The sequence below is a fragment of the Pelodiscus sinensis genome, chromosome 5, assembly GCF_052426305.1.
Source record: "Pelodiscus sinensis isolate ZL-2025 chromosome 5, ASM5242630v1, whole genome shotgun sequence".
In the NCBI taxonomy this organism is placed as follows: domain Eukaryota; kingdom Metazoa; phylum Chordata; order Testudines; family Trionychidae; genus Pelodiscus; species Pelodiscus sinensis.
Window position 1 is genome coordinate 126,350,072 of NC_143056.1, and position 10,643 is coordinate 126,360,714.

General features: G+C 49.5%; 1 protein-coding gene across 1 annotated transcript; it reads left to right on the forward strand.

Moving 5' to 3' along the window:
- The first annotated feature begins 724 nt into the window (after nucleotides 1–724).
- On the forward strand, nucleotides 725–3,055 carry LRRC10B (leucine rich repeat containing 10B). Its single transcript, XM_075928448.2, has one exon. The coding sequence runs from the start codon at nucleotides 1,085–1,087 to the stop codon at nucleotides 1,961–1,963; it is 879 nt and encodes a 292-aa protein (XP_075784563.1). The 5' UTR covers nucleotides 725–1,084; the 3' UTR covers nucleotides 1,964–3,055.
- Nucleotides 3,056–10,643: the final 7,588 nt, after the last annotated feature.

Consider the following 10,643-nt stretch of genomic DNA (forward strand, 5'->3'; position numbering starts at 1 on the left):
GCTGTAGCTGCAGTAGGGGGCTGTGTGCGGTGGCTGTAGCTGCGGATGAGGGTTGTTGCGGTGGCTGTAGCTGCGGATGAGGGTTGTTGCGGTGGCTGTAGGTGCGGATGAGGGTAGTTGCGGTGGCTGTAGGTGCGGATGAGGGTTGTTGCGGTGGCTGTAGCTGCGGATGAGGGTAGTTGCGGTGGCTGTAGCTGCGGATGAGGGTTGTTGTGGTGGCTGTAGCTGCGGATGAGGGTTGTTGCGGTGGCTGTAGGTGCGGATGAGGGTAGTTGCGGTGGCTGTAGCTGCGGATGAGGGTAGTTGCGGTGGCTGTAGCTGCGGATGAGGGTTGTTGCGGTGGCTGTAGCTGCGGATGAGGGTTGTTGCGGTGGCTGTAGCTGCAGGAGGGGGCTGTGTGCGGTGGCTGTAGCTGGGAGTGCGAGCTGTGCGGACGAGGCTCGTGCGCGCGCGGTGGTGTATTGGGAGCCGGGGCGCTCCCAGTGGCCGCTGGGTGGGGCTGTGCAAGGCGAGGAGCCGGGAGCCCTGCCCGCCCGCTCCGTGCCACGTGCAGCCGGCCCGGGCCCCTGCCCGGCCAGGTTCGCAGCGGCGGCCTGGGGAGTGGGCGTGTCCGCGGGGCGGGGCCTGGGCGCAGCCCGCCCCCGCCGGCCCGAGCGGCTCCGCCATAGGCGGGCGGTCCCGCGTGGGGGTTGCCATGGCGACGAGTCGCTAGGCGCCGGGTGTGTGGGAGCCGAGCTCAGACCGAGCCGGGAGCCCCGGAGCGAGAGGCCGGGAGGCGCCGGGGGCCGCGCAGCGCCAGGGCCGCTCCCGGGGAGGGGCAGGGGTCTCGCCCCGGCAGGGCGGGCCCGGGGGGCTGGTCCCAGCCCCGGAGCCGGGCGCTCAGTCCCAGCCCTGGCGGGGGGGCTCCAGTCCCAGCCCCAGGAGGCAGGGGGGTCCCAGCCCTGAAAGGGGAGGGGGCCCGGGGGGACACGGATCTTAGTCCCAGGAGGCCAGTGGGGGGGCCGCCAGCCTAGCTGGTTGTCATGCCCCCGGTGGGCCACCCCGCTGGAGGCGGTGGCTCCGGCTCTCCCGGCAGCCCTCGGCGATGAGAATGGGCAGCGCAGGGTCCTCGGGCAAGGAGGAGCAGCTGCCCTCGGGTGCGCAGGAGCAGCTGAGCTGCGGGGACCAGACGCTGGAACTGACCGGGCGGCACCTGAAGCGGCTGCCAGGCCCAGTGTGCGCCCTGGGCAGCTTGCAGAAGCTCTACATCAGCGGCACGGGCTTGCGGGAGCTGCCCGAGGAGATCGAGGGGCTGCGGGAGCTGCGCATCCTGGCGCTGGACTTCAACAAGCTGGAGGAGGTGCCCGAGGCGCTATGCCGCCTGCCTCGTCTCACCCGCCTCTACCTGGGCAGCAACCGTCTCTTTGGCCTCCCTGCGGAATTTGCCCAGCTCCAGACTCTGCGCTGCTTGTGGATCGAGAACAACTACCTGTACCACTTCCCGCGGGCCTTGCTCCAGATGCCTGCATTACAGTCCTTGCAGATGGGTGACAACCGACTCCGGGCACTGCCGGGCAGCTTGCCACGTATGGCTGGCCTGCGGGGCCTCTGGCTGTATGGGAATCGCTTTGAGGAGTTTCCACAGCCCCTGCTCCGCATGTCCCAGCTCCATATCCTCGACCTTGACCGCAACAAGATCATCGACTTCCCAGACCTAGCCCACCTGAAAGGGTTACGGCTCTTCTCCTATGACCATAATCCAGTTAAAGCACTCCCCAGTGTAGCTGACACTGTCACCCTGGTTGGTGATGGGGCTCAGGAGCTGATGGAGGCCAGGGAGGAACGTCTCCAGAACATCCGGGAACAGGATGAGCAGGAGAATGGCTCAGAAGCCATGCAGGGCACCCTGAGGAATGACTCCTCTCTGCTAGAGGATGCGGAGGGCAGTTTCTCTGCCCTGGAATGCTCCCCAGAAGAGACATGAGCATGGGCATTACAACAACATGGTTGCTGCTCAGAAAATCTGGTGGACATTCGTGGACTGGTGGATCCACTTCTGCACTGCATGGAGTGAGAGTTTGCATGGACCATCTCTGGCTATGGAGGCCACAGTCTCCCAGCTAAGGCCATGGGCAACTACCAGTCCAGGGAGTCACTATCTTCTTGCAAGAGACAGGAAAAGCATGAGTCAAAGCGGTCGCCGTCTCCTTGCTGAGGCCACAGACAGCGAAGGGGATCAGCATCTATATGCAGAAGTGTTGGGCAATCCCTGCACCCCTGAGGCATCCTGCCAAGCCACAGGACACAGGGGTTGGCAGGGGAAATTACCACGCTGTTGTGTAGGATAATCGGATTGGACCAGCTCGGTGGGAGGATGGTCCCTGGTTGAGAAGGGCATTGAAAAGAGTTGGCCTTCTAAGAACAGCCAGCCTGCGGCAGAAGCCTGGGATTGAAGGGACTTTAATGTGACAATCTCTAGCTGCTTGGTTAGGTATCTACGAGTGATCTCTGCTCCTAACCATCCGGCCCATTGCCACGAGACTCAGATGCAAGATAGGAAAAAGCCATGCTGTTTTGTTTGGTTTGGTGTGAAGGGGCTTATCCCCCTTGGACTTCATGCCCTGGAGGGCTACTGGGTTCTAGTATGAACAGAAAAGCTTTTTGCATCCTAGAGATTCCTATTCTGCTACTGGAATTAGACTCAGAGAGAAACATCCCCAAGCAGCTTCTTCCAGCTGTCAGCTTTGAAAAGAAGCTGCTAGGAAAGCCTTGTTTGTGCACAGAGCTCACTCTCTGGCCTGGAAAGGGTTTTTGACTCCACTCTTTGTATGGTGGGAAAAGGAGCCCCGTGCGCTGCTTTGCAGGCTGCCTGGACTTTCCATTCCCTTAAATGGGCACAGAAGCTAAAGCTGGTATGAACTGGGCCACCAGGACTGTGTGCGTCTGGGGCAGTGGGGTGGCAGGAGCAGGACTCTCTCCGACTCCGACTTTCCTTCTGGGGGTGGCAGGCTCGTTCTTCCTCCCCTCTGCGGGCTAGATTTGTACCAAATCTAAGCAATAAAAAGCAGAAAACTAAGCAGATCTGGTGGTGAGAGAAAGCGGCTCCCAGGCTGATTCTCAGGGAGGCTGCTCTGGGAGGAGGAAGTGCCAGGGTGGTTTATTTGGAAAGAGTGTTGTAAACAGAATGATATGTCCTGGGGAAAGGGAACTGGGTTCTCAGGCATCTGTGTTATTTTTAACGTTTTGGGGAATCCTGTTTCCTCTCTCTGTACGTCTCTGAACTGTGCTGTCTTCTCTGCACTCTTCCTCACTGGCCTTCATCCCTCCCCCTGCTGCTGTCATCTGTGACGCCCTCTGCTACTCCTCCCTCACTTGAAGTTAGATCAGTTCTCCTTCCCTCCTTTTCACTTCTCTCTGAGCTCTGTTCACCCTTCCATCCATAACTCTCTCTTAACCTTTCTTCCTCTCCTCCCCGCTACACCTCCCTGGGCTGTGTTCACTCTCTGATCTGTGTTTACTCTCAGCAACTTTATTGGCATGGCAAAGTATACCAGTGTTGGCCAAGTTAATGCACTTCAGTCTCTTTGCTTTGGTTGGGGTTTTAAAAGAGTAACTGGGTTTTATACCAGGTGCTCACTTTTTATTATGGTCTAGTGTGGTTTTGCTGCCTGGGGGCCAGGTAGAATTAAGACATTTCCACTCTTTTTTTCCTTTCTCTCAGAGTTATGCCATTTTTCTTTTTGGCTTTTCTGCAAGGAGTCTCGCTTTTGCTAATTGCTTGGAAAAGTCTCTTTCTCTTCCTTTGGATCTCACGCAGTGGAATAAATAGTGCTGGTCAGGGTCTATCTCTCCTGTCACGGTGGGTTTCAAAATTGCCCATCCTTGGGTTTCTTGTGCAATGTGTCCTGGTTTCCATTTTTGTTTTGGGTTCACTGTTTCAATATTTGGGCGAGAGTGCAGCTCTGTTTTATGCATTGCCTTTTAGGATGATAGGAGATCTCTGGTGTGAAGGGATCTAACTATACATACAATATGATCTTGGAGTCACTGTGGGTAGTTCTTTGAAAACATCCTCTCAATGCGCACTGGCAGTCAAAAAAGCAAACATAATGTTAAGAATCATTAAAAAAGGGATAGAGAATAAACCCATGGTACTCCCACATCTTGAATGCTGCATACAGATGTGGTCATCTCATCTCAAAAAAGATATATTGGCACTGGAAAAGGTTCAGAGAAGGGCAACAAAAATGATGAGGGGTTTGGAATGAGTCCCATATGAAGAGAGATTTAAAAAGTCCTGGACTTTTCAGTTTAGAAAAGAGGAGACTAAAGGGGGATATGATAGAGGTCTATAAAATCATGACTGGTGTGGAAAAAGTGAATAAGGAAAAGTTATTTACTTGTTCCCATAACACAAGAACTAGGGGTCACCAAATGAAATTAATAGGTAGCAAGTTTAAAACAAACAAAAAGGAAGTTTTTCTTCGCACAGTGGATGGTCAACCTGTGGAACTCCTTGCCAGAGGATGTTGTGAAGACTAGGACTTTAACAGGATTCAAAAAAGAGCTAGATAGATTCATGGAGGTCAGGTCCATCAATGGCTATTAGCCAGGATGGGTAGGAATGGTGTCCTTAACCTCTGTTTGTCTGGAAATGGATGACAGGAGAGGGATCACGCAATGATTGCTTGTTGTGTTCACTCCCTCTGGGGCATCTGGCATTGGCCATTGTTGGCAGACAGGACACTGGGCTAGATGGACCTTTGACCCAGTATAGCCGTTCTTACGATCTAGAGCAACCTACCAGCTTGTGTAGTTGATGAACTCTTGTCAGTAGCCAACATACTTTTCTTCTTAGAGCTTCATCTAGTGTATGGAAAAAGGTGGGAAAATGCTGCCCATATAAGAGTGCAGGGTGATTTTAGCAGTGTTCATGTCCCTTCAGTGCAGTATGTGGACCAATTTTTGTACTCTAGACTCCCCACCCATAAAGATCTAGCAGTAGCTTTGTCAGTGGGTTGAAGATAGCTGAGGATTTTAAAGGTCTGTAGCACTCCCTGTAGCCAGCTGAACCCTTCCTGCTGCATGACGGTGAGGCCAAGTTACGGATTGCTCAGATGGGTTCTGTGGATGTCTGCACAGTAACATGTTATTTTGCCTTTGGAGCTTGGAGCTGGTGATTTTTGGTCTTTTGTAGGTGAGCTGACAGGACCTGTGTGCTGCAGTTGCAGGTGTCTTTGTAACAGGTTCATGTGCCTTGGCTTTCTCTGCCCAGTGCTGATAACTGGAACAATGTGCCTCAGTATATGTCAGTATTGCTCAGTCCCTCTCTGCATCATTTTTGCTCCGAGGGCTGAATTGGGGAGGCCCAAACTGCATGCTCTTGGTCCCAGAGCTGGCCCATCTGCACCTGAGAACCACATCCTTAGTCGCTGTTGTTCTGTCTGTGCCATGGGGTATCTCTCTCTGAGCTATGCTCTCTGTCTCCATTTCAGCTGGGTGGTCTCTCTTGGCCATGTCCTCTCTTTCTCTCTCGCTCCCAACTCAGGGTGGCACTGAGGATGTGCCGGCTCAGCTTTGTACCCATGTTTGGCGATGGGCCACAAAGTCATGAGTAGAGAGGCTGAAAGGCCAGGCCAGGGGGCAGACCCAGGGGAGTTGGAAAAATGGATTCTAACTGTGCTATTGAAATGAAGGCGGGTGGAAGGGGAGAGAACGACTCCTGGCAGCTCCAGCCCTTAGTGCTTCCTGGCCCTTTGTATTTCAAAGGCCTGTACTGAACTGAGCTCCAGAGCTTTCCTGCCCTTCTCCCCTCCCCCTGCTTTGTGAGCTAGGGATGTATTATTAACTATCTTCACAGCACTCCACAGTGCTCACCTCTCTGAGCCAGCTGCTGCCGCCTGCCCTGGCTAGCTCTGCCTGCCCAAGACTTAGCACAAACATGGGATTCTTAAACTGGGTACACTGAGGCTAAACTACCTCAGTTTAAAGGAAGGGCCTTTTATTGCTGATTTTCCAGACTCCAGTGAATGTGGTGGTGGGATTCCTATACCTCTGAGAGGTGCTTGAATGGAGTAGTTAATCTCTTCCCTTCTTCCTCCCGTTTAGAACTCTTGGGGTACGTCTAGACTACATGCCTCTGTCGCCAGAGGCATGTAGATTAGGCTACTAGACATAGGGAAATGAAGCGGCGATTTAAATAATCGCCGCTTCATTTAAATTTACATGGCTGCCGCCCTGAGCCGACAAACAGCTGATCAGCTGTTTGTCAGCTCAGCGCGATAGTCTGGACGCGCGGGTGTCGACATCAAAGGTATTTGTCGACCACCCAGGTATTGATGTCGACACCCGCGCATCCAGACTATCGCGCTGAGCTGACAAACAGCTGATCAGCTGTTTGTCGGCTCAGCGCGGCAGCCATGTAAATTTAAATGAAGCGGCGATTATTTAAATCGCCGCTTCATTTTCCTATGTCTAGTAGCCTAATCTACATGCCTCTGGCGACAGAGGCATGTACTCTAGACGTACCCTCGCTCTGCTCTCTTTTTCTTGATCAGCTTCAAGTGATTTTATTAGGACTCTTAAGGGAACTATTTAAAATGATTTCCTTTGCTATTCCTTACAGTAATACCCGGAATCAGGAAGAGATTGCCAGGTCTGGGGGAGGGGAGAAGGATTGAGAAACCAGTTACCTCCTTCCCCCTCTGCTGGAGGGGGACATTGAACTAAGTTGCTGAGTCAGACCAGGAATCTGATGTGTGGTAAGGATGCAGGCACCCACAGGAACATTGTGCTGGAGGCTGGCTGGCCTTGTTTATCTTAATCCACAGCTTCACTGAGCCTGAAGTTTAAATCCTACAACCCATTTGGGAAGGTGGAGTGAATTTTTACTGTCCTGCTCTAGCCAGGATGAGAGAAGGTCTCTTAGGCTATGTCTACACAGCAGCATTATTTCGGAATAACGTCACATAGTCCGCGTCTACACACAAGCAGTATGTCAAAATAATGTTGAGCTGGAGGGCTGCTCGCTCCAACTCCTCATTGTACAAGGAATAAAGGAAGTTGAGGAAGAGTGCTCTGTTTCGAAATAACTGCTATGTAGACAGCGCTAAAAGTTGAAATAAGCTATTTCGACTTAAGCTACGCAATTAGTGTAGGTCAAGATCCGTAGCTCATTTTGAGTTTAGCCCTGCTGTGCAGATGTGCCCCAGATCTGAGCAGTGAATCCATCTCATCTGGTATTTTACCTCCCTGCTTCAGAACAGATCAGTGATCAACTGGGCTAATAAATTCCCCTTGTTACAATATACTAAACCCATGGGCTGTGTCTACACCGGCATGATTTTGTGCAAATACTTTTAACAGAAGAGTTTTTCCGTTAAAAGTATTTGTGCAAGAGAGTGTCTATACTGGCACGTGCCTTTGCGCAAAAGATTTGCTTTTGCGCAAACGCATCTGTGCCAGTGTAGACGCTCTCTTGCGCAAGAAAGCTCCGATGGCCATTTTAGCCATGGGGCTTTCTTGCGCAAGAAATTGTTGTTACCTGTCTACACTGGCCTCTTGCGCAAGAATACTTATCCCTGAGTGGGAGCATCAGAGTATTTGCACAAGAAGCACTGATTTTGTACATTACAACGTCAGTGTTCTTGCACAAATACTCGCAGCCAGTGTAGACAGGCAGGAAGATTTTGCGCAAAAGCAGCCGATTTAGCGCAAAATCTTGCCAATGTAGACACAGCCATGGTGTCTCTAAGGGTATGGCTACACTACCCTCCTAGTTCGAACTAGGAGGGTAATGTAGGCATACCGCACTTGCAAATGAAGCCCGGGATTTGAATTTCCCGGGCTTCATTTGCATAAGCGGGGAGCCGCCATTTTTAAAACCCCGCTGGTTCGAACCCCGTGCAGCGCGGCTACACGGGGCACGAACTAGGTAGTTCGAACTAGGAAGCCTAGTTCGAACTACCTAGTTCATGCCCCGTGTAGCCGCGCTGCACGGGGTTCGAACCAGCGGGGTTTTAAAAATGGCGGCTCCCCGCTTATGCAAATGAAGCCCGGGAAATTCAAATCCCGGGCTTCATTTGCAAGTGCGGTATGCCTACATTACCTCGCTAGTTCGAACTAGTGGGGTAGTGTAGACATACCCTAGTTTAGCATCCTGTCTCTTGTGGTTGCTGGTATTCTCCCTTCCATGATTCATCTAATTGTGTAATACCTTAGCAAGGAGGTTTGGGTGATAATGTTTCCTGATCCCAAAGGGTGATCAGCTTTCGCTGAAGTGTAAGAGCCAGTGGACCTGAGGCTACGTCTAGACTGCAAGCCTCTTTCGAAAGAGGCTTTTTTTGAAAGATACTTTGAAAAAGCCTCTTTCAAAAAAGAGTGTCTAGACTACAACCAGTACTTTCGAAAAAGCAAGCTGCTTTTTCGAAAGAGAGCGCCCAGACAGTCTGGATGCTCTCTTTCGAAAAAGCACAGTTTGCATTATATAGCGCCATTTTTCGAAAGAGCACTTTTGAAAAAAGGCGTTCTTCCTTGTAAACTGAGGTTTTCCGCGGTCGAAAAAGCTGCTACATTCTTTTGATTTACTTCTAGTCACAAGGGAAGTTTTTTCAAAAAAAGGCCACCTTGTTCGAAAAAACCCTGTAGTCTAGATACACCCTGAGTGAACTCTTTCCCGCATACCATCCTCCAGCAGTGAGTTTCAGACTTTACTTTCTGGAACAGCACATTTCTGTGGCACAGTCCACAGATTTCCGGCCAAAGGTTTATATTTTTTATTTTAAAAACAGTGAGAGTCTTAAGATGTCTAGAGCTGGTAAAAAAATTACAGATGGGATGTTTTTTCTGTCAGAAAAATCTTGTTTTGTCAAACTCAAAACTTTCTGTGGGAGCATATAGACTTTGACTAAATGTGCCTAAGAAATACAAGTTCTAATGAGCTATTTCAATAAGGTCAAAGTGGAATGTTTTGACCTTACAGAAATAGAACATTTTGATTTTTCATTTTGAAATGACTTTTTATTGAGAAATTTATTTTGTATTATATCCCTAACTTTTTAAAAAGTCAAAATCTGAATGAAATGTTTTGTTTGACCTGAAACTCATTTAAAAAAAATCATTACACTGTATGCAGATAGCTTTGTATGTCTGCATTTTTGAGTCACAGTATATAGCATAGGGTTTGTATGTATATTCTGTTTTGTTTTCATGTTGGTGTAGAGCGAAATCAAATTTTGAAATGTTGGAATTTCCTGCAGAATAAAAAAGCTGAGTTTCAACCATCTCTAACAGTAACCAGTAAAACTGTAGTATGCAAACAAATTAAAGTCAGGTGCACTCTGGGATATGGAATGTTTGTGAGCTGTGAAGTTCTAGAATTGTATGGAGATCTGGGAGACCAATACCAATATCGATTCTAGGGTGTCATCCAGGGTTGGTTTGTTGTCTACATATCAGGTGTTAAACAGCTAAGCTGCCCAGTATCATAAGTTCACATTCTATCTGTGCTGACTTAGTCTTTTTTCTGAGAGATAAACTAGCAGCAGGCATTAATCAGAGTGGTCTGGTCTGCTCTGTATGGAAAATAAGACTCCTGAGCATTTTTATAAGATTAGGGTTTTGCCCCTGCTCACTGGTGTTCTAGAACAGTGATTCTCAATCCAGGATACGTGTACCCCTGTGTGTATACAAAGGTCTTTCAGGGGGGTACATCAACTCATCTGGATATTTGCCTAGTTTTAACACACTACATAAAATGCACTAGTTAATACAGACAATGATTTGTTTATACTGCTGAATGTACAATACACTGAGATGTAAATACAATATTTATATTCCAGCTGATTTATTTTATAATTACACAGTAAAAAGGAGAAAGTCAGCAATTTTTCAGTAACAGAGTTCTGTGCACTTTTGTATGTTTATGTCTGGTTTTGTAAGTACTGTAGGTACTTTTTTATGTGAGGAGAAACTGGGAGTGTGCAAATCAGACTCCTGAAAGGGGTAAAGTAGACTGGAAAGGTTAAGAGTCACTGGTCTAGACATGGGCTGGATCCCAGCTGGATCCCACCTTTCATCTCAAAAGTGGACTCTGTTCAATGTTGCTGTCTGTATGGTTTATAGCTGGGGCAGTCAATTACTTTTTGTCAGGATGCAAATTTCTTGGTCGAGGTATGGTCAAAAAGTCCAGATTCCAGGAGGACCATTTTTCACATCTCAAAGGGTTGGCTCAAAAGTGTCTGGCAGTCTGGATTTGGCTCCCAGGTGGCCTAGTCACTATCTCTGGTTAAAAGGGTCTGAAGTGCATTGGGTTGAAAAACACTGGTAATGAAAGATAGTGTCATTCACACCTCTCTGTCTGAATGGGACTACCTGCCCTTAGAGAGAGTGGCATACAGCCTGTCCCCGACTTACGAACGAGTTACGGACCAAACATTTGGTCGTATCTCAAAGTGTTCGTAAGATGGACCCCATTCATTTACACGCAACTGCTCTGTTCGTAAGCACGGATCGCGTTCGTAACTCGGGGACCGCCTTTATGACCGCTTAATGGGAGGTTTGGTCATAAGTACCATCAGTCATAAATCGACCATTCGTAACTCGGGGACAGGCCGTATATGCACTCCACTGCTTTCTATTGAATACAATCAGAAGTGGAATCTGTA

Coding starts and splice junctions, on each gene's coding strand:
- LRRC10B (XM_075928448.2), top strand. CDS start 1,085: ATGAGAATGGGCAGCGCAGGGTCCTCGGGCAAGGAGGAGCAGCTGCCC.